This window comes from Oncorhynchus clarkii, chromosome 10 (genome assembly GCF_045791955.1).
Source record: "Oncorhynchus clarkii lewisi isolate Uvic-CL-2024 chromosome 10, UVic_Ocla_1.0, whole genome shotgun sequence".
NCBI lineage: Eukaryota > Metazoa > Chordata > Actinopteri > Salmoniformes > Salmonidae > Oncorhynchus > Oncorhynchus clarkii.
In genome coordinates this window covers 61,412,461-61,435,542 of record NC_092156.1, presented here as the reverse complement: position 1 = coordinate 61,435,542, position 23,082 = coordinate 61,412,461, and the positions used below count along the sequence as shown (strand labels likewise).

The window sequence follows — 23,082 nt, the reverse complement described above, 5'->3', positions numbered from 1 at the left end:
AAGGAGATGTATACTTGGAATATGGAGGGGGGGAAAGGAGATGCAGAGGAGGTCTGAGAGAGGAAGATGGTGAGGCTTGAGTTGGTTAAAAATTATGGGGAAAAAGGAGATGGTTTGTTAAAGAAGAATGGTAGAAAGTGTAAGCAGAGTGAGCTGAAGACAGGAGGAGAAGTGGAAGTGAATGAGGGCGAAGTATTGGAGGTGGTCGGTGTGGGGAAGTTCTCTGAGCCCGAGGCTAGAACTGAGGGTCAGGATATTGATGAATCTGTGACCGTAGGAGTGAAGTTTGGAAAAAGTGGACCCTTTTGGCTGATCCATTTGTGGTTTCAGGTGGGTGAAAAGAGTTTGGTGCTGTGGAATCGGTGAGGGAAACTAGAAGTGGTCTTGTGATAATTTTGTGTTTCTGCTGGTCAGGAAAGTAGTGGTATGTGTTACCTGAAGGGGTGCCTATGGTGCTTGAGATCAGAAATGTCCAGAGCGAGAGGCAGGTTGAGGTTTCCAGGGTTAGAGTAGTGCAGAAGTTGTCATATGCTGCTGGGCTGAATTGAATGTGAGGCTGGGCTGGCTGAGGCAGTGAAGAAAGTAGAGGAAGATGGGTCAAGGAGGAGGGATCCTGAGAGGAGTGGTGTGAGTAGAATATCTGTACCAGTAGAGTGATAGGACAACAAGTGACATGTGTTTCAGTGAGATTGGATTTCTAGCAATGATTATCAATTGTACTGCAGGGATGGAATGTAAGTTGCAGAAAATTGAGGTTGTGGTGGCAGCTGCAAAGAGGTAGCTGACATCAGAGTTAATGGGTGTGTTAAGTGGTGGTGTCAGGTTGTTGGCCTGAGGTAGACTACATAGATTTAAATAGTGGACAAGGGTTGTTATTTTTTTGTGAGTGTAGTGTTAGATGGTAGGGTATTTGTTTTTATTTTTTCCAAGCAAAGTATACGGGAGGTGTACTCCAGTCTAGTAGGTGGCGGTAATGCAACATGCCAACCCCCGTTAAACCTCAAAGAAGACCACCTTTCGGTTTCCGGTTCACGGAGGACATACTTTTTTTTTCTCAAATACGGAAAGGCCAATTAATAGATTTGATGTGTAACGTAATAAGCAATACCGTATTTCAAAGAACAGCGCGCATAGACTTTTTATTTAGCCGCACCATTTGAGCTGACTTCAACCAATAACATCTGTGTAAACGCAAGTAAACAATGATCAAGAACCATTTCCACGTTAGCATTTTTGTTGGAATTTAGACTTTTATTAACACCCTGGAACTCAAAACCGCACATCACTCCAGGTATAATTTAAATCGCGTTGGAGACGGGACTTACTTGATAGATGTTATCTAGGTAACGCTAGCTAGCTGTTAACGTTAGCTAACAATGGCTAACTGTATGGGTTTTCACACTCAAATAGCCTCCATCATGGAGCTGCTAGCGAATTCAGCCGTGACCGAGATCTGTAAACTCGTAGACGACGACTATGCAGTGTTTCGTCTGGAAATAAATCAAAGCCAGAAAGAAAACAGGGTATTGCGTAGGAAACTACAGCTACTGGAACTGAAGGTGGCACGGGAGCGCGTCCTCGCCAGTCGTCCCAGTAGTGTCAAGATCCTCGATCGATACAGAGGAATGGCAAGAGGTACATTTTGCAGAAGGCTGTGGGTCATGTCTAGAAGGGATGTCATCCCGCTAATGTCAAAAGTTGAGTCGGTGAGAATTTTGGGATTTTAGCTTGTACTTTTCTTAACCTTAACGTAAGGTAGCAGGTTATTATAGTTAGGTTAAGGATCCTATATTGCTTCGTAAAGTCTGCTAACCTGATACGGAAAGTGACTTCTGACATTCGCTGCATCCCACCTAGTCAAAATCTACACTACGTGGACAATACCTAATTTAACCCCCCCAATAACCCTATTAGGTGAAGGACATCCCACTGGAGGCCACATGAGCTTTGTGAACCCAGCGGGACACAACACGTGGAGAGATGACCAACCCATAGCTGTTGAGGGGAGTGGAACCTCAACCAAGCATGTTATTGTGATAGAGGTTAGTGTCGTAGTATTACATCAAAATTGGAGTACATCAAATGTGGCCTGTTTATTTCAGAAAGGCTCCCCTCGGCTATTCATTTGCTTACATGTACATCCTTATCTGCCATAGGGGTGCTGTGAGACTTCCCTACAACATTGTTATCCAATTCAAATCATGTACAGATAATAATCTCTTCTTGTGTCAGTCTGCAGAGGCTGCAGGTCCTGGGGTAAAGCAGGAGAGGACTGAAGGAGAGAACCCAAGACACAACAGAGACATCCAGACTGGCGCCGAGGCTGGAGTGACGCCCCCTGTAGCGATGGGTGACTGCCCCACCGTCACCATGCCCCAGGCCAGGACCCAACGCAACATCAGCGAGGTCAGTGGAACGGCGAACACCGTCCTCAAGTCAGACGCACTCCGAGACTTTAAATGTAACATGCAGGATCTAACCACAGATCAGACCCAGAGAGATGGGGGGGGGGGACATTGGCAGCCATTATCCGTCTTGTTCTTACGCTGCAGAGATGGACCCTGGCGACATCCCATTTGGTTTAGACACAAACTGATCTGTCTAGAGGGGACTGGAACCTGTACAGTAGTAGTGTATACTCTGAAGGGTGCCTAGATGGGAAAGGGCAGGGTCTGGTTGTAGATGAAGTGACTGTGAAAGCGAAGTGTGACGTTCCTCCCACATGGAATGCAGATAGTCACCTAGCAGACATTTCTTAGTTTACAGGGAAAGCTTAGAGACAAATCCAAGTGTCACGACCCACTCCCCTTTCCACACGTTCAGGGATTGCGACCCAATTTCCTCATCGATGGGGCCTTCTGATTCAAACGTCCTTTTCAATCAGGTATTGAACTCAAAGGGCCAAGTCGTGGGGAGGGGGAGCAACATGAGTCAATATTAAAGACAAACATTCCTCTGCATATTCTTTCACAAAGGCTTCAGCTGCCCCCAGAGGGTGGAGATCCACCAGAGGGTGGATTCTCCTGCAAGCTTCAGCTGAACATGCACCTCAAGGTCCACAGGGGATAGAAGCCGTTCGCCTGTACACACTGCAGGAAGAAGTTCTAAGAGAGGAGCTACCTAAGGACACACCAGCAGAAAAAAATCCCATTCTAGAACATAGAAAGTAACCATTCCACTCGATAGCTTTTGACGTTTAGATCAAACCCTGCATTAAAGACAGATGTATTGTGATTGTTGTCAGCTTAAAACATCCTCGGATGCGTTTGATGCATACTGAAGATGGCGCCGGCGGGTAGGGCTGCCGTCTTATCGGCTCTTAACCCACCATGCTATTTTGCTTGTTTTTTTGCGTTGTTCGCAACTTGTTTTGTACATAATGTTGCTGCTACCGTCTCTTATTACCGAAAAGAGCTTCTGGACATTTGAACTGGGATTACTCGCCTCATATTGGACGAGGACTTCTTCAATAAGTCGGATGTGAGGGATATACAATGGACACCCGACCAGGTCCAGATCCCCATGATTCGCTGGCAAAGTAAACGTAGGTTTCGCAGAAAGAGATCAGGCTGGCTTGTGAGGATCAGGTGACGAGTGGCTAATCTGCCCTTGCCTTCTGTACTGCTAGCTAATGTTCAATCGCTGGAAAATAAATGGGACAAACTGAAAGCACGTATATCCCACCAACGGGACGTTAACTGTAACATCTTATGTTTCAACGAGTCGTGGCTGAACGATGACAGTAAGAATATACACCTGGCGGGTTATACGCTATCGACAGAACCGCAGCCTCTGGTAAGACACAGGGCGGGGGCCTATGCATATTTGTAACAATAGTTGGTGCACAATATCTAAGGAAGTCTCAGGGTTTTGCTCACCTGAGAGTGTGGTCTACAGCTTATCATGAGATACTCTCTAGGTAGATAGAGTTAATTTGTAGCGCTCTACTAGAGGTCGACCGATTTTATAATTTTTCAACACCGATTTATTGGAGGACCAAAAAAAGCCGATACCGATTAATCTGCAGATTTGTATTTTATTTATTTGTAATAATGACAATTACAACAATACTGAATGAACACTTATTTTAACTTAATATAATTCATGAATAAAATAAATTTAGCCTCAAATGAAACATGTTCAATTTGGTTTAAATAATGCAAAAACAAAGTGTTGGAGGAGAAAGTAAAAGTGCAATATGTGCCATGTAAGAAAGCTAACGTTTAAGTTCCTTGCTCCGAACATGAGAACATATGAAAGCTGGTGGTTCCTTTTAACATGAGTCTTCAATATTCCCAGGTAAGAAGTTTTAGGTTGTAGTTATTATAGGACTATTTCTCTCTCTACCATTTGTTTTTCATTAACCTTTGACTATTGGATGTTCTTATAGGCACTTCAGTATTGCCAGTGTAACAGTATATCTTCCATTCCTCTCCTCGCTCCTACCTGGGCTCGAACCAGGAACACAAAGACAACAGCCACCCTCGAAGCAGCGTTACCCATGCAGAGCAAGGGGAACAACTACTCCAAGTCTCAGCGCGAGTGACGTCTGAAACGCTATTAGCGCGCACCCCGCTAACTAACTAGCCATTTCACATTGGTTACACCAGCCTAATCTCGGGAGTTGATAGGCTTGAAGTCATAAACAGCTGCTGGCAAACGCATGAAAGTGCTGTTTGAATGAATGCTGTTGCTGCCTACCATAACTCAGTCAGACTGCTCTATCAAATCATAGACTTAGTTATAACATGATAACACACAGAAATACGAGCCTTAGGTCATTAATATGGCCAGATCCGGAAAACAATAATCTCAAAAACGAGACATTTATTCTTTCAGTGAAATACGGAACCGTTCCGTATTTTATCTAACGGGTGGCATCCATAAGTCTAAAAATTCCTGTTACATTGCACAACCTTCAATGTTATGTCATAATTATGTAGAATTCTGGCAAATTAGGCGACCCAAACTGTTGCATATACACTGACTCTGCGTGCAATGAACGCAAGAGAAGTGACACAATTTCACCTGGTTAATATTGCCTGCTAACCTGGATTTCTTTTAGCTAAATATGCAGGTTTAAAAATATATACTTCTGTGTATTGATTTTAAGGCATTGATGTTTATAGTTAGGTACACATTGGAGCAACGATACGCACCGCATCGATTATATGCAACACAGGACATGCTAGATAAACTAGTAATATCATCAACCATGTGTAGTTAACTAGTGATTATGATTGTTTTTTATAAGAAGTTTAATGCTGGTTAGCAACTTACCTTGGCTTATTGCATTCGCGTAACAGGCAGTCTCCTCGTGGAGTGCAATGTAATCCGGTGGTTAGAGCGTTGGACTAGTTAACTGTAAGGTTGCAAGATTGAATCCCTCGAGCTGACAAGGTAAAAATCTGTCGTTCTGCCCCTGAAAGAGGCAGTTAACCCACCATTCCTAGGCCGTCATTGAAAATAAGAATGTGTTCTTAACTGACTTGTTAGTTAAAGGTGTAAAAAAAAATGCGATACCGATTTCCTTTTATGAAAACTTGAAATCGGCCCTAATTAATCGGCCATTCCGATTAACCGGTCGACCTCTACTGTCTACATACCACCACAGACCGACGTTGGCATTAAAACAGCACTCAATGAGCTGTATTCCGCCATAAGCAAACAGGAACGCTCATCCAGAGGCGGCGCTCCTAGTGGCTGGGGACTTTAATGCAGGGAAACTTAAATCAGTTTTACCTAATTTCTATCAGCATGTTAAATGTGGAACCAGAGGGAAATATTTTCTAGACCACCTTTACTCCACACACAGAGACGCACGCGTGCAAAGCTCGCCCTCCATTTGGCAAATTTGACCTTAACTCTATCCTCCTGATCCTGCTTACAAGCAAAAATTTAAACAAGATGCACCTGTGACTCAGTCTGTAAAAAAGTGGTCAGATGAAGCAGATGCTAAACTACAGGACTGTTTTGCTAGCACAGACTGAAATATGTTCCGGGATTCTTCCGATGGCATTGAGGTGTACACCAGACCAGTCACTGGCTTTATCAATAACGTCGTCTCCACATTAACTGTACGTACATACCCAACCAGAAGCCATGGATTACAGGCAACATTCACACTGAGCTAAAGGGTAGAGCTGCCGCTTTCAAGGAGCAGGACTCTAACCCGGAAGCTTATAAGAAATCCTGCTATTCCCTCCGACAAACCATCACAGGATCGAATCGTACTACATCGGCTCCGATGCTCGTTGGATGTGGCAGGGCCTGCAAACTATTAGACTACAAAGGGAAGCACAGTCGAGAGCTGCCTAGTGATACGAGCCTACCAGATGAGCTAAATAACTTCTATGCGCACGTTGAGGCAAGTAACACTGAAACATGCATGAGAGCATCAGCTGTTCCGGAAGACTGTGTGATCACACTCTCTGCAGCCGATGTGAGTAAGACCTTTAAACGGGTTAACATTCATAAGGCTGCTGGGCCAGGCGGATTACCAGGACGTGTACTCCGAGCATGCGCTGACCAATTGGCAAGTGTCTTCACTGACATTTTCAACCTCCCCCTGTCTGAGCCTGTAATACCAACATATTTTAACTTCTTGATGCGCCCATCCCGTTAGCGGGATCATTTTCGTCAACATCCGCTGAATTGCAGAGCGCCAAATTAAATTACAAAAAAATATTTATGAAATCACAAGTGCAATATAGCAAAACACAGTTTAGCTTGTTGTTAATCCACCTGGCGTGTCAGATTTCAAAAAAGCTTTTCGGCAAAAGCATACCAAGCGTTTATGTAAGGACATCTCTCTCAGCAGACAAACATTACAAACAGCTAGCAACCAAGTAGATTGGTCACGAAAGTCAGAAAAGTAATAATCACTTACCTTTGATCTTCGGATGTTTGCACTCACGAGACTCCCAGTTACACAAATGTTCCTTCTGTTCCATAAAGATTATTTTTATATCCAAAATACCTCCATTTGGTTGGCGTGTTATGTTCAGAAATCCACAGGCTCGAGCGGTCACGACGGAGCAGACAAATTCCAAATAGTATCCGTAAAGTTCGTAGAAACATGTCAAATGTTTTTTATAATCAATCCTCAGGTTGTTTTAAAAATATATAATCGATAATATTTCAACCGGGACTGTAGCTTCTTCAATAGGAGAGAGAAAATGTCTGCTCCAAGCTGTTGCGCATGCAAAACGCTGCTGGCACCCAGCCATACAATGACGCGGTGATCTTTCTCGCTCATTTTTCAAAATAAAAGCCTGAAACTATGTCTAAAGACTGTTCACAGCATGTGGAAGCCATAGGCAAAGGAATCTGGTTGATATCCCTTTTTAAATGGAGCGATGGCAGTCAATGGAACAGAGCTTTCAGGAAAAACAGCATTTTCGGGTTGGATTTTCCTCAGGTTTTCGCCTGTAATATCAGTTCTGTTATACTCACAGACAATATTTTGACAGTTTTGGAAACTTTAGTTTTCTATCCTAATCTGACAATTATATGCATAATCTAGATTCTGGGCCTGAGAAATAGGCAGTTTCATTTGGGTACGTTTTTCATCCAAACATCAAAATACTGCCCCCTACACTCAACAGGTTAAGCAGACAACCATAGTCCCTGTGCTCAAGAACACTAAGGTAACCTGTCTAAATGACTACTGACCTGTAGCACTCACGTCTGCAGTCATGAAATGCTTTGAAAGGCTGGTCATGGCTCACATCAACACCATTATCCCAGAAACCCTAGACCCACTACAATTTGCATACCGCACCAACAGATCCACAGGTGTAATCTCTATTGCACTCCACACTGCCCTCTCCCACCTGGAAAAAAAGGAACACCTATGTGAGAATGCTATTCATTGACTACAGCTCAGTGTTCAACACCATAGTGCCCTCAAAGCTCATCACTAATCTAAAGACCCTGGAACTAAACACCTCCCTCTGCAACTGGATCCTGGACTTCCTGACGGGTCACCCCCAGGTGGTAAAGGTAGGTAACAAATCTGCCACGTTGATCCTCAACACGGGGGCCCCTCAGGGGTGTGTGCTCAGTCCCCCCCCTGTACTCCCTGTTCACTCATGACTGCACGGCCAGGCACGACTCCAACACCATCATTAAGTTTGCTGATGACACAACAGTGGTAGGCCTGATCACTGACAATGATGAGAAAGCCTGTAGGGAGGAGGTCAGAGACCTGACCGTGTGGTGCAAGGACAACAACCTCTCCCTCAATGTGATCAAGACACAAAGGAGATGATTGTGGACTATAGGAAAAGGAGGACCGAGCATGCCCCCATTCTCATCGACGGGGCTGTAGTGAAGCAGGTTGAGAGCTTCAAGTTCCTTGGTGTTCACATCACCAACAAACTAACATGGTCCAAGCATACCATGACAGTTGTGAAGCGGGCACAACAAAACCTATTCCCCCTCAGGAGACTGCTTCTACAGCTGCACCATCGAGGACATCCTGTCGGGTTGCATCACTGCCTGGTATGGCAACTGCTCGGCCTCCGACCGCAAGGCACTACAGAGGATAGTGCGTACGGCCCAGTACATCAGAGGCCAAGCTACCTGCCATCCAAGACCTCTATACCAGGCGGTGTCAGAGGAAAGCCCCAAAAATACTCCAGCCACCCAAGTCATAGACTGTTCTTTCTGCTACCGCACGGCAAGCGGTACCGGAGCGCCATGTCTAGGTCCAAGAGGCTTCCAAGAGGCTTGTTATTTACTGCTGCTCTTTATTTGTTATTCTTATCTCTTATTTTTTAGGGATTTTCTTAAAACGTCATTGTTGGTTAAGTAATCATTTCACTGTAAGGTCTACACATGTTGTATTCGGCGCATGAGACAAATAACATTTGATTTGCAATTACGAGAGTAAAACATTTCAGTGTTGAAGATTCCCGTAAAAGTATTGCATCCAGACACTGTGATATACAGTTGAAGTTGCAGGTTTACATACACCTTAGCCAAATACATTTAAACTCAGTTTTTCCACAATTCCTGACATTTAATCCTAGTAAAAAATCCCTGTCTTAGGTTAGTTAGGATCACCACGTTATTTTAAGAATGTGAAATGTCAGAATAATAGTAGAGAATGATATCTTTTAAGCTTCTATTTCTTTCATCACATTCCCAGTTGGTCAGAAGTTTACGTACACTCAATTAGTATTTGCTAGCATTGCATTTATATTGTTTAACTTGGGTCAAATGTTTCAGGTAGTCTTCCACAAGCTTCCCACAATAAATTGGGTGAATTTTGTTCCATTTCTCCTGACAGAGCTGGTGTAACTGAGTCAGGTTTGTAGGCATCTTTGCTCACACATGCTTTTTCAGTTCTGCCCACACAAATCTTCAGGGCTTGAGGTCAGGGCTTTGTGATGGCAACTCCAATACCTTGACTTTGTTGTCCTTAAGCCATTTTGCCACAACTTTGGAAGTATGCTTGGGGTCATTGTCAAATCAAAATCGTATCAAATTTATTTATACAGCCCTTCGTACATCAGCTGACATCTCAAAGTGCTGTACAGAAACCCAGCCTAAAACAGCAAGCAATGCAGGTGTAGAAGCACGGTGGCTAGTAAAAACTCCCTAGAAAGGCCAAAACCTAGGAAGAAACCTAGAGAGGAACCAGGCTGTGTGGGGTGGCCAGTCCTCTTCTGGCTGTGCCTGGTGGAGATGTTCAAATGTTCATAAATGACCAGCATGGTCAAATAATAATAATCACAGGCAGAACAGTTTAAACTGGAGCAGCAGCACGGCCAGGTGGACTGGGGACAGCAAGGAGTCATCATGCCAGGTAGTCCTGAGGCATGGTCCTAGGGCTCAGGTCCTCCGAGAGAGAGAATTAGAGAGAGCATACTTAAATTCACACAGGACACCGGATAGGACAAGAGAAGTACTCCAGATATAACAAACTGACCCTAGCCCCCCGACTCATAAACTACTGCAGCATAAATACTGGAGGCTGAGACAGGAGGGGTCAAGAGACACTGTGGCCCCATCCGATGATACTCCCGGACAGGGCCAAACAGGAAGGATATAACCCCACCCACTTTGCCAAAGCACAGCCCCCACACCAACTTGTCCATTTGGAAGACCCATTTGTGATCAAGCTTTAACTTCCTGCCTTATGATGCCATCTATTTTGTGAAGTGCACCACTCCCTCCTGCAGCAAAGCACCCCCACAACATGTTGCCACCCCCGTGCTTCACATTTGGGATGATGTTCTTTGGCTTGCAAGCCTCCCCCTTCTTCCTCCAAACATAACGATGGTCATTATGGCCAAACAGTTCTATTTTTGTTTCATCAGACCGGAGGACATTTCTCCAAAAAGTACAATCTTTGTCCCTATGTGCAGTTGCAAACCGTAGTCTGTTTTTTTTTTTAATGGTGGGTTTGGAGCAGTGGCTTCTTCCTTGCTGAGTGGCCTTTCAGGTTATGTCGACTATAGGACTCGTGTTATTGTGGATATAGATACAAAAGTATCTAAATATATATATTTTTATCAAACACTGATTCAACCAGAAAGACCAGGGAGGTTTTTACAATGCCTCACAAAGAAGGGCAGCAATTGGTAAAAAATAAATAAAAATACATTGGATATCCCTTTGAGCATGGTGACGTTATTAATTACTCTTTGGATGGTGTATCAATACACCCAGTTACTACAAAGAGACTGTCTAACTCTGTTACCGGAGAGGAAGGAAACTGCTCTGGGATTTCACTAAGGCCAATGGTGACTTTAAAACAGTTACCTCGTTTAATGGTTGTGATGGGAGAAAACTGGGGATGGATCAACATCATTGTAGTTACTCCACAATACTAACCTAAATGACAGAGTGAAAAGGAAGTTTATACAGAATCAAAAATATTCCACAACATGCATCCTGTTTGCAACAAGACGCTAAAGTAATACTGCAAAAAATATTACAAAGCAATTCACTTTTTTGTCCTTAATAGAAAGTCATGTTTGGGGAAAATACAAGACATTACTGAGTACCATTCCAATTCATGGGTTTGAGGTCAGGGCTCTGTGCTGGCCCGTCAAGTTCTTCCACACTGATGTCGACAAACAATTTCTGTATGGACTTCACTTTGCACAGGGCCATTGTCATGCTGAAACAGGAAAAGGCCATCCCCAAACTGTTGCCGCAAATTTGGAAGCACAGAATTTTCTAGAATGTCATTGTATGCTGTAGCGTTAACATTTCCCTTCACTGTAATTTAAGGGGCTCTAGACCATTATTCATCCACCAAACTTTACAGTTGGCACTTTGCATTGGGGCAGGTGGCAAGCTTTACACCTCTCCAGCCGACACTTAGCATTGCTCATGGTGATCTTAGGCTTGTGTGCAGCTGTTCGGCCATGGAAACCCATTTCATGAAGCTCTCGACAAACTGTTCTTGTGCTGATGTTGCTTCCAGAAGCCGTTTGGAACTTGGTAATGAGTGTTTTAACAGAGAACAGACAATCCTTACGCGCTTCAGCACTCTGCGGTCCCGTTCTGTCAGCTTGTGTGGCCTATCAATTTGCGGCTGAGCCCTTGTTGCTCCTTGACGTTTCCACTTCAGTAACAGCACTTTATAGTTGACCGGGGAAGCTCTAATAGGGCAGAGATTTGACAAACTGACTTGTTGGAAAGGTGGCATCTTATGATGGTGCCATGTTGAAAGTCACTGATCTCTTCAGTAAGGCCATTCTACAGCGACTATGTCTGGAGATTGCATGGATGTAAGCTCAATTGTACCTACCTGTCAGAAATGGGTATAGCTGAAATAGCCAAATCCATTCATTTGAAGGGGTGTTCACTTACACTATATATACAAAGTATGTGCCCTAGCCTACCACGCAAAGGCAATATGGATTTATTTTCACTGGTTGACAGATATGCCCTACCTGCCTGCTCGATCCTATCCCCACCACCTTAAAACAGTTTTTAATTGCATATCTGAAAAGTGCTAGCTATTGTTAATAACTCCCTGTTCTCAGTGTTCATAAACCCAATTGAATTGATTATTCATAAATGGTATAAATATAATATATATATATATATATATATATATACACACACACACACACACACACACACACACACACAGGGTAAAACAAGTATTTAGTCAGCCACCAATTGTGCAAGTTCTCCCACTTAAAGATGAGAGAGGCCTGTAATTTTCATCATAGGTACACTTCAATTATGACAGACAAAATGAGAAAAAAAATCCAGAAAATCACATTATGGATTTATGAATTTATTTGCAAATTATGGTGGAACACTTTTGTTATTGAACAAATACTTGACCAATACCAAATAATTTATCTCAATACTTTGTTATATACCCTTTGTTGGCAATGACAGAGGTGAAGACGTACAGAAAACGTTTGACAAGGTTTTCACACACTGTTGCTGATATTTTGGCCCATTCCTCCATGCAGATCTCCTCTAGAGCAGTGATGTTTTGGGGCTGTTGCTGGACAACACGGACTTTCAACTCCCTCCAAAGATTTTCTATGGGGTTGAGATCTGAAGACTGGCTAGGCCACTCCAGGACCTTGAAATGCTTCTTACAAAGCCACTCCTTCGTTGCCCGGGCGGTGTGTTTGGGATCATTGTCATGCTGAAAGACCCAGCCACGTTTCATCTTCAATGCCCTTGCTGATGGAAGGAGGTTTTCACTCAATCTCACGATACATGGCCCCATTCATTCTTTCCTTTACACGGATCAGTCGTCCTGGTCCCTTTGCAGAAAAACAGCCCCAGTACTGCAGCGCCAGCTGTGCCATCAGAGTCCCTGGGTTCGCGCCCAGGCTCTGTCGTAACCGGCCGCGACCGGGAGGTCCGTGGGGCGACGCACAATTGGCCTAGCGTCGCCCGGGTTAGGGAGGGCTTGGTCGGTAGGGGTGTCCTTGTCTCATCGCGCACCAGCGACTCCTGTGGCGGGCTGGGCGCAGTGTACGCTAACCAAGGTGGCCAGGTGCACGGTGTTTCCTCCGGCGCATTGGTGCGGCTGGCTTCCGGGTTGGATGTGCGCTGTGTTAAAGAAGCAGCGGCTTGGTTGGTTGTGTATCGGAGGACGCATGACTTTCAACCTTCGTCTCTCCCGAGCCCGTAGGGAGTTGTAGCGATGAGACAAGATAGTAGTAGCTACTACAACAATTGGATACTACGAAATTGGGGAGAAAAAGGGGTAAAATTCAAAAAAATAAAAAAAAGAACAGCCCCAAAGCATGATGTTTCCACCCCCATGCTTCACAGTAGGTATGGTGTTCTTAGGATGCAACTCAGCATTCTTTGTCCTCCAAACACGACGAGTTGAGTTTTTACCAAAAAGTTATATTTTGGTTTCATCTGACCATATGACATTCTCCCGATCTTCTTCTGGATCATCCAAATGCTCTCTAGCAAACTTCAGACGGGCCTGGACATGTACTGGCTTAAGCAGGGGGACACGTCTGGCACTGCAGGATTTCAGTCCCTGGCGGCGTAGTGTGTTACTGATGGTAGGCTTTGTTACTTTGGTCCCAGCTCTCTGCAGGTCATTCACTAGGTCCCCCCGTATGGTTCTGGGATTTTTGCTCACCGTTCTTGTGATCATTTTGACCCCACGGGGTGAGATCTTGCGTGGAGCCCCAGATCGAGGGAGATTATCAGTGGTCTTGTATGTCTTCCATTTCCTAATAATTGCTCCCACAGTTGATTTCTTCAAACCAAGCTGCTTACCTATTGCAGATTCAGTCTTCCCAGCCTGGTGCAGATCTACAATTTTGTTTCTGGTGTCCTTTGACAGCACTTTGGTCTTGGCCATAGTGGAGTTTGGAGTGTGACTTTTTGAGGTTGTGGACAGGTGTCTTTTATACTGATAACAAGTGCAAACAGGTGCCATTAATACAGGTAACGAGTGGAGGAAAGAGGAGCCTCTTAAAGAAAAAGTTACAGGTCTGTGAGAGCCAGAAATCTTGCTTGTTTGTAGGTGACCAAATACTTATTTTCCACCATAATTTGCAAATAAATTCATTAAAAATCCTACAATGTGATTTTCTGGATCTTTTTTCCTCATTTTGTCTGTCATAGTTGAAGTGTACCTATGATGATTACAGGCCTCATCTTTTTAAGTAGGAGGACTTGCACAATTGGTGGCTGACTAAATACATTTTTGCCCCACTGTATATACTTAATCTATGGCAAGAACTGAAAATGGTTTTCTAGCAATGACCAACAACCAATATAACAGCTTGAAAATGTTAGAAAAGTATAAATGGGCAAATATTGCACAATCCATCAGTTCTTCGACTTACCCAGAAATACTCCGTTGTAATTGCTGCCAAAGGTGCTTCTACAAAGTATTGACTCACAGGTGTGAATACTTTTTAAAATTTCCTTTTCAATACATTTGCAAAAATATCTTAACATCTTTTCGCTTTATCATTATGGGATAGTGTGTGTAGATGGATGAGAGAGAAATCCATTGAATTCAGGCTGTAACGCAACAATGTGAAATAAGTCAAGGGGTATGAATACTTTCATTGGCATTGTATAAGCCTAAAACGGCTGGTACATAGTGTTTGTACTGAGTAGGCTATATGATAACAAATGCCTATTTCATTACTTCCATTGAACTACTTTTTTTTTTTTTTTTTTACAGGCACTTTTTTTGAATGAGGAAATGTGTGCAGTTCAAGTTCATGCAGATTTTTTTTTAAATGTATGTTCAATAGAATAAAATCTAATTTTGTTTTAGACTTGATTGAGGGCCTCTTTAGTATACGTACATCTGATCTCACCCTATTCTGTGTACACACAACCGCGCTTTATAAGCAAATATACCTACACATACTAACACCTACTGTACACGTCAAAATTGTTTACGTAGTGGGGATGGGTAAACCCTCCTGAAAGTGTGTTTATTATCTCTCTGTGTGTGTGTGTGTGTGTGTACCTGAGGGAGTGTATGTCTGTGTAATCTGTATCACCTGTCTCTTCCAGGAGGAGGAGGTTCCAGAGGTGCTGCTGGTGAAGGAGGAGGAGGGGTGTGACGAGGGTCTGGGGAACCCTGAGGGGAACATGGTCGTGGAGGACAACCAGACTACACCTCCTGAACCCACAGAGGAACCAGCTGAGCAGCACAGGACCACACACAGTCTCAGTGAGGTGAGCCCACTGTGAACTACTGTCTGAATGGTATTCGGTCAGGGCCTGAATCCACACAACCTCAGAGCAGGAGTACTGATCTAGCATCAGTTTTGCCTTTTAGATCATATTGAACAAGATTTATATGGAAAGATATATGGACCATGCCTTTGAATTATCAAACTATTAAAGAATGTCAAGTAATCAAATTAACTAACATGTTTGCATTGTACTCAAAGCAATCCCTCATAGCTCCATAGCAGGATGCTCATATCAGATTTCTGGATCCAACATCCTCTCACTCTGTATCTCTTACAGTCAGTAGACATGGAGGATGGGAACCCTGATCTTCTGCTGGTCAAAGAGGAGACAATAGAAGATGGACCAGAGAGCATTGATCTGCTGAATGGACTAAAGATGGGGGAGCAAGGTAAGGGAGAAATACATAAAACCTACATACAGTAATAGTTATTCAATGGGAATAGTGACGCTTCTAGTGACGCTTCTGGCTATATATTTTTTCAATCAATACAATTTTATGTTAAATACAAAAACACAATATAGAAACTTGACAAAACACATATGTGGAGTTTTTTTTGTCGTGTTTATAAAGTATATTTTCTAACTTTTTCCTGCAGGTGATTGGCTGGAGGCTAACAGAGGAGACTGGGTGGACATCTTGGATTCCCAAATCCAGACCGGTGCAGCCAAAGGCCCAGGGGACAACCTTACTGAGCAGGCCAGGACCAGAGGCGACATAGTGGAGGTCAGTGGATGGGACAGTGTCCTCAATTCTGGGCTGGGGAACAACACTGTCAACCAGAAACAGACAGTCGACCACAAAACAAAAACCAAACTGGAACACAAAATAACATCCAGATTTAGTCTCCATGACAACAGATTGGCTGCGACCAGGACGAAGCATAGATTTGGTCCGCAGGGACGAGGTGGTGTCAGTATGCGGCAGGAGAGAACAGACACAGACTCTGCTAGCGATGCTCCATCTTGCTCCTATAGTTGTGATTCAGAGAGACTGATGGCGCCTCAGGTTAACCCCCTAACAGGTGCTGCCTACAGCCTGCCTTCTATAGGATCTATCAACTGGAACATGGACCCTGCAACAACACAGACACTCCCTGGCCTTCATCCTCCTCACACTCTCCTAATGTTAAACCAGACCTCAGACAATGCCAGTGCACTAAATGGCTACACAAGCCCTTTGACAAATGACAGTAGTTGTGACGCTATCAGCAGATCCGGTGGAAAAGAGAAGCACTTCCCGTGTTCTTTCTGTGGGAAAGCCTTCAGTTTCCCCAAACAGTTGGAGATCCACCAGAGGATGCACACGGGGGAGAAACCTTTCGGCTGCCATCTTTGCCGGGTGAGTTTCTCCCAGTTGTCCAACCTGAAGAGGCACCAGAGGGTCCACACAGGGGAGAAACCCTACAGCTGCCCCGAGTGTCACATGCGCTTCACCCAAGCTGGCAGTCTGAAGAGGCACCTGAAGGTCCACACGGGAGAACGGCTGTTCGCCTGTACGCACTGCGGGAAGAGGTTCTCAGAGAGGAGCTATCTCAGGATACACCAGCAGAAAAACCATTCCATTCTATAAAATAGACATAATTCCACTTAATTATTTTACATTTAGATCAAGCTCTGCATTTAAGACAATGTTCATTGTTGTCAGCCAAAAAGATCCACAGGTGCATTTTGAATAATGAGGTTAACAGATTTCAGTGTTGAACATTCCTAGGTAGAATATTGCATCCTGACATTGTGTGATATATAGAGCATATATAAGCCCAAAAGTCTGTTACATATTGTTTTGTACTGAGTAGGTTGAGGTTCACAAATTCATATTCCATTACATCCATAGAACGACAAATTTTTTCACATTTTTAATGAGAAAATGAATGCAGTTTTTTAAGTTCATGCCGATTTTTGTTGTTGACATGTGTATGTGTGATTTTCATATGGTGTATTTGACACCTTGTTTAATAAACACAAAATGGGACTTTTCATTGTGAGTCTTCAGTATTCATCACATCTGATCTCACCCTATTCTGCACACACCAATACAACCTTCAAAGGGCCCGATTCAATCAAATCCACTTTAGACAATATCTACATAGCTGACGTTTTGAGGTGTCGGAGGTGGAACTGGAGGTAGCACTGTCAAATCCACAAGCGGCTCCAGGCATTATACCTAAAGCGGACATTGCCATTGGCTGCACGAAGTCGCATTAAGAGAAATCCCATGCAGCCCTCTTTACAATTTTGAACAATGGAATTTGAGATGTAATCTATACCCCGATTAGGCCTCATTTTGTTTGAATGATTTTCAATTTGAGCGTCACTTTCTGTACAGCCTACACTTTCTCATTCTGAACTTGTAACGAGAGTGGGACGGGTGTAGCTTCGTGGCAATGATCACGAGCTGCTGGTCACCGATTTGACAATTCCGCCACCAAAACAGCCATGCAGGTGTCTGCTATAGCCGGTTAATGATGGATCATATTGAATCTAAGCCTTAATATACCTACAAATGCTAACAAACACCTCCTGTACACATCAAAATATTTGCCAGGTTTGTCTGACTTTTGACTTATAGCTGACTCATATTTACCCACAACACATGTCCACCATGATGGGTTTAACAATTAAGTAATTTTGTAACTACAGTATAGGACTCAAACAGTGGGGATGGGTAAACACTTCGGGGCCATACTTTTGAACATTAGGAAAAAGTAGAAGTTCAAGGTTAAGCATCAGCCAATTAAAATCATTGATGTAGTCGCGCGTGATCAAAAGCTACATGTTAGCTGTTCCCATTACATAACCTTGCACATTTAGCCCTATGATAACCTCACCACGTGGCTGTGATTATTTCCTGTAACAAATTATGTATCAGCCAATTAAAACCCTTGGACTTGTTCACGGAAGCTTCCTCAGAGAAGTACAACAGCACATACTGATAATTAAAGCAACTACATCAAGTGTATTTCACTGACTGGTCAAATTGCTCTTTGTATGGAGTGCCTAGCTCCATGTAACTGTCGCAGAATGTGGCAAGGGTTCGAATCTCACGTTTTCTCCCCCCCCCCACAATAAATTACATGTAGCCTACAGCCAACCGTTTGAAAATTGAGATCAATAATTAATTTAATAAGGAGCTACCTCTTTCTTCAGCCTTGTAGACAAACACACTGTAAAAATGCTTCACTGATGAAGAGTGACAAACTTTGTCCCTTTAGGTTGATACTGGTGTTGTATAGTCAGATAATGATAGTGCCTTAATTCATGTTTACTTGACATGAAGTAGTGAATATGTGTGTACTGTAATGTTGAACCTTTTCAAAAGTATTCTAAAATAAATGTTATCAAAGTGAGGGTACCAGATTTACAGAAAATGGTTACCTTAGTGAGAAGTCATTCTACTTTCACATGTATCGCAATAAAAGTACTGTACTTCAAAGTTGAGTGTATGACCATTTTGTTAAAATTAAATACAAAATTGACTCTGTGCTGACAGACATGGTTATTTTTGTATCATTGCAGGGACTGAGTTTCCTTTATCTCAGTCTAACCAAAATATACTTAATTCTTCAATCAACACATATGGAACGTTTGTATAATAACCTCCAATGGCTCCATATTGTTCAGTGTTAGAGATGGGCTTGACTGGTTAATATTTTATAATGTCATGTTTCTGTGTGTACAGCAAAGAGTTTCTTTTATAAACCTTTATGCTTTTCTGTTCAATTAGTGTTTATAGTCTGCAGTTCATGAGGACCTGCTGATATCCAGTGTTGCTTGCAGGAGAAAGTGGACCTCTGAAGCGGCTGGTCACAAACCCTGGCCCCGGATCAGAACTCTGGATCAGGAGCCGTCGCTCTTCCTTCCCGAGTTGCAACTAGGACCCAACCACGAGGGACAGAGACTCCACCACCACACAGAACACAACCAGTGGACAGGTGGACTGAACAACAGTCCTGATGGTCATCAGAGAGACAGAGGCTCCAGTCAGGCATCCAGTCTGCAGCCCAGACCCTTCTTTTCACAGTCTCAGTGCAGGGATGAAGCAGGGCCTGGGGCTGATAGACCCTCCTGTTCCTATGATACAAACACCAGTGCCCATGATTAAAAAATCAGGTCACCCTGGGCTTCAGCCTCCACAGAGAGTCTATCCCAAGTCTGTCATCTCCTTCAGGATCTTGTTTAATGCCTGCTGACTGGGTTCATAGAAGGTCTGGACCTGGGTCTAGACTTCCTCAGTTACCTCATGGTTACCCCACCAATACAGACAGGGGCAGGATGGGCGTTCACCACAAGAGGTACCTAGCCCGCTCTCTAAGCAGAGTCTCTCCCACTGGGTTGTGGAGGATCTCCCTGGCATATAGCAGCAAGGGTTACCTACTGTAGTGTGGTACGCGCCAACTCCACTAGGGGTCTGGCAGCGTGTTGGGCGTTGTTTAAAGGGTTGACTGTAGGAGATATTTGTGCTGTGGCGAGTTGGGCATCACCACACACTTTTGTGAGGTTTTATCGCTTGGATGTCACTGCTCCGTGTTTAGCCCACAGCATGCTTACTGCGGAGACAGCCGTTTGGACTCGCACCACCCGTTACTGGGCTCTGTGAAGAGTGGTATTAAATTGAAGGAATGAGTCCGAGCCTTACGCTTATCACCTATGGAAGGCGGGACTGCCAGCGAGGAGTGGATTTCAGATCCAATCATAGTATGTTATACCTTGTTTCCCTCCTTCAGGGAACAGTAGTCATAACGTTACATTTGCTATTCTGTTAGGGCCCTCAACAGAGCTTTAGTGATAGATTACCACAGTTCGAGTGGGGCAGAAAGTTTCCTATGCTGAGGCAGTAAAGAGAGGATCGGGGTGAGTAATTTGACAGGGAGCCACCTAGTGAGTAGGTCTGAAGAGAGAGATCCAGAGAGGATGATTTTTAGTAAGGTAGGATTTGAGTTTATTGCTATGGTTATTAAATATACTGCACTGATGGAGCATAAATCCCAGGAAATAGATGTGGTAGTGACAGCAGCAGAGACATTGTTGGGTGTAAGAGTTTAGCGCAGAAGATCAACAGGGGGGTTAACCTCTGTGCACGGAACCCGGTAGCGGGATGAAATTCGACAACATACGGTGATCGCTACATAAATAGTCATATTAAACATTCATGAAAATACAAGTGTCTCACAGGTTTCGAAAGCCTAGAATCTTGCTAATCCAACTGCGTTGTCAGATTTAAAAAAGGATTTACTGTGAAAGAATACGATGCGATTATCTGAGGATAGAGCCCCATAAAAAACAACTATTTCAACCAGCACAGGCGTAACAAAATCACAAACTGCAATAAAATAAATTGTTTACCTTTGACGATCTTCCTCTGTTTGCAATCTCAATGCTCATTGTTACACAATTAATGATTTTTTGTTTGATAAAATCCATTTTTATAGCCTTACACGAAACATTTTGTGAACCGCTTGTGTTGTGAATTCCGTCTCATTCCATTTTTGACGACACATTTGAGGTAAGTACACACACAGAACATGTCTTTTCCAGTCATGTTTGGTTTCATTGCAATCAACTGGTTTGTTTGTAACACAACTAAGCCTGATGGGTCATTTTGCGGGACGTATTGACTGAAAGAAACCGATTTGAAGACAAGTAATGACATTGTGCACCAATGATTTGCCCGATGTTTCGTTGATTGACTATTTTAACCCAATGACCACTGATCGTCTTGAAATCTAGCTGGGTAGATAGCCAATGAGCTGAGGTAAACGGCAATATGTAATGTTTATGTGTTGGAAGACCAACCCATGTAGTAAACTCCGGCGTAAAGAGGTTTATTCGCGATTGACGATTCATACCGGAAGGAGCAACGCTCCTGTTTATATATCAATCAGTGTGGCAACTAAGTCAGGAAAAGCTACATCTAAGTCTAGATATACAGATGTACACACAATTTTAGAAGAAATTGATCAAGGACAATTCATTTAGCGATTCCCAAATGGAGGAATATTTTTTGAACGGAGAGGACATCGTTTTGGACTGGTAAGTTCTTCTCATGCTAATGCCGTTGTTTGAAATTAATAATATAAAATATTATTTGTGAAATGAAATAGCCTATTTGAGGCTGTTGAGGGGAGGGCAGGCCCACAACAATGGCCAAAGGGAAATGGAGACAGTAGATCTAGCTGGTCTTATTATATAATAGAGACAGTAGATCTAGCTGAAATGTCATAATATAAATGAGACAGTAGATCTAGCAGGTCTATAATAATATATTCAACCTTATGTTCCCTGTACTCTATATATATCTGTTTATTATACCTGTTGATACAGGGCTCATATGTGAAACTATTCTAACTGAACATTTTCTTTCACAGTGACACTGACTCCAACTGGGAGCCCCCAGTGCTAATGGGGTCCATCCCCCACTGAAGCTGGTTCATCCAGCTCCTGCCACAAGTGGTGTTCATCTGCCCAAATGTATTTCTGCAGGCATGGATGTGCTATGGCACCTAGCATCAGCAGCATAATATTGTGTAGAGGACTTAGGGTCTTCCAAATATTGAAAGTGTTATTTTGTTTTTCATGTTTTTTCTAAAAAAAAATGTTTTTTTTTTGGGGGGGGGGGGGGGTGTTCGAATACCATTTTGGTATTTTGTATATATAGTTATTCCCTTCAAAATGTATAACTTCACCAATTTGGCCACTTGTACATTTGGGCTACTTGTGTGGGACACCTGGGTGACTTCATGATAAATGTCATGTAGCACACTCATTTTGTAAGTTATCATTCTGAAACTTTGCACAAGTACTGTTGCCCTCTTATGTTTTTCACTGAAATTGTCCCCATCATCCTATCTGAATGTTTGTTTAATCTTGTTCATTTTAAAGATGATACAACAACAAAAAGAAAACATATGTTTTTTTCATTGTATTATCTAAACCAGATCTATTGTGTTATTCTCCTACATTCAATTCACATTTACACAAACTTCAGAGTGTTTTCTTTCAAATGGTACCAAGAATATGTATACCCTTGGTTCTGTGCCTGAGCTCCAGGCAGTTAGATTTGGGTATGTCTTCAGGCGGAAATTGAAAAAAGTAGCTCTAAGAGGTTAAGCCGTACACTCCACAGAGCTGGGCTTTACGGAAGAGTGGCAAGAAAAAAGCCATTGCTTAAAGAAAAAAATAAGCAAATACGTTTGGCTTTCACCAAAAGGAACTTGGGAGACACCCCAAACATATGGAAGAAGGTACTCTGGTCAGCTGAGACTAAAATGTAGCTTTTTGGCCATCAAGGAAAACGCTACGTCTGGCACAAACCCAACACCTCCCATCACCCCGAGAACACTATCCCCACAGTGAAGCATGGTGGTGGCAGCATCATGTTGTGGGGATGTTTTTCATCGTCAGGGACTGGGAAACTGGTCAGAATTGAAGGAATGATGGATGGTGCTAAATACAGGGAAATGCTTGAGGGAAACCTGTTTCAGTCTTCCAGAGATTTGAGACTGGGACAGAGGTTCACCTTCCAGCAAAACAATGACCCTAAGCACACTGCTAAAGCAACACTCGAGTGGTTTAAGGAGAAATATTTAAATGTCTTGGAATGGCCTAGTCAAAGCCCAGACCTCCATCCAATTGAGAATCTGTGGTATGATTTAAAGATTGCTGTACACCAGCGGAACCCATCCAACTTGAAGGAGCTAGAGCAGTTTTGCCTTAAAGAATGGGCAAAAATACCAGTGGCTAGATGTGCCAAACTTATAGAGACATACCCCAAAATACTTGCAGCTGTAATTGCTGCAAAAGGTACAAAGTATTAACTGGGGCGGGTTGAATGTCTATGCACACTCAAGTTCTGCTTTTTGTCTTATTTCTTGTTTGTTTCATAAAAAATATTGTGCA

At 43.2% G+C, this 23,082-nt stretch overlaps 1 protein-coding gene across 1 annotated transcript; it reads left to right on the top strand.

Moving 5' to 3' along the window:
- The first annotated feature begins 1,056 nt into the window (after positions 1–1,056).
- Positions 1,057–17,163, top strand: LOC139419701 (uncharacterized). The gene is made up of 6 exons (XM_071169687.1): positions 1,057–1,635; positions 1,915–2,042; positions 2,233–2,406; positions 15,001–15,165; positions 15,463–15,574; positions 15,783–17,163. Exons 1-6 carry the CDS (start codon positions 1,377–1,379, stop codon positions 16,754–16,756), a joined length of 1,812 nt encoding a protein of 603 aa, XP_071025788.1. The 5' UTR covers positions 1,057–1,376; the 3' UTR covers positions 16,757–17,163.
- Positions 17,164–23,082: the final 5,919 nt, after the last annotated feature.

What these genes read in the sequence shown, in the direction of transcription:
- LOC139419701 (XM_071169687.1), top strand. Translation starts at nt 1,377, where the DNA reads ATGGCTAACTGTATGGGTTTTCACACTCAAATAGCCTCCATCATGGAG. An exon ending in CCCAACGCAACATCAGCGAG is followed by an intron (nt 2,407 to 15,000) that starts GTCAGTGGAACG and finishes TGTCTCTTCCAG; the next exon opens with GAGGAGGAGGTTCCAGAGGT. An exon ending in CCACACACAGTCTCAGTGAG is followed by an intron (nt 15,166 to 15,462) that starts GTGAGCCCACTG and finishes TATCTCTTACAG; the next exon opens with TCAGTAGACATGGAGGATGG.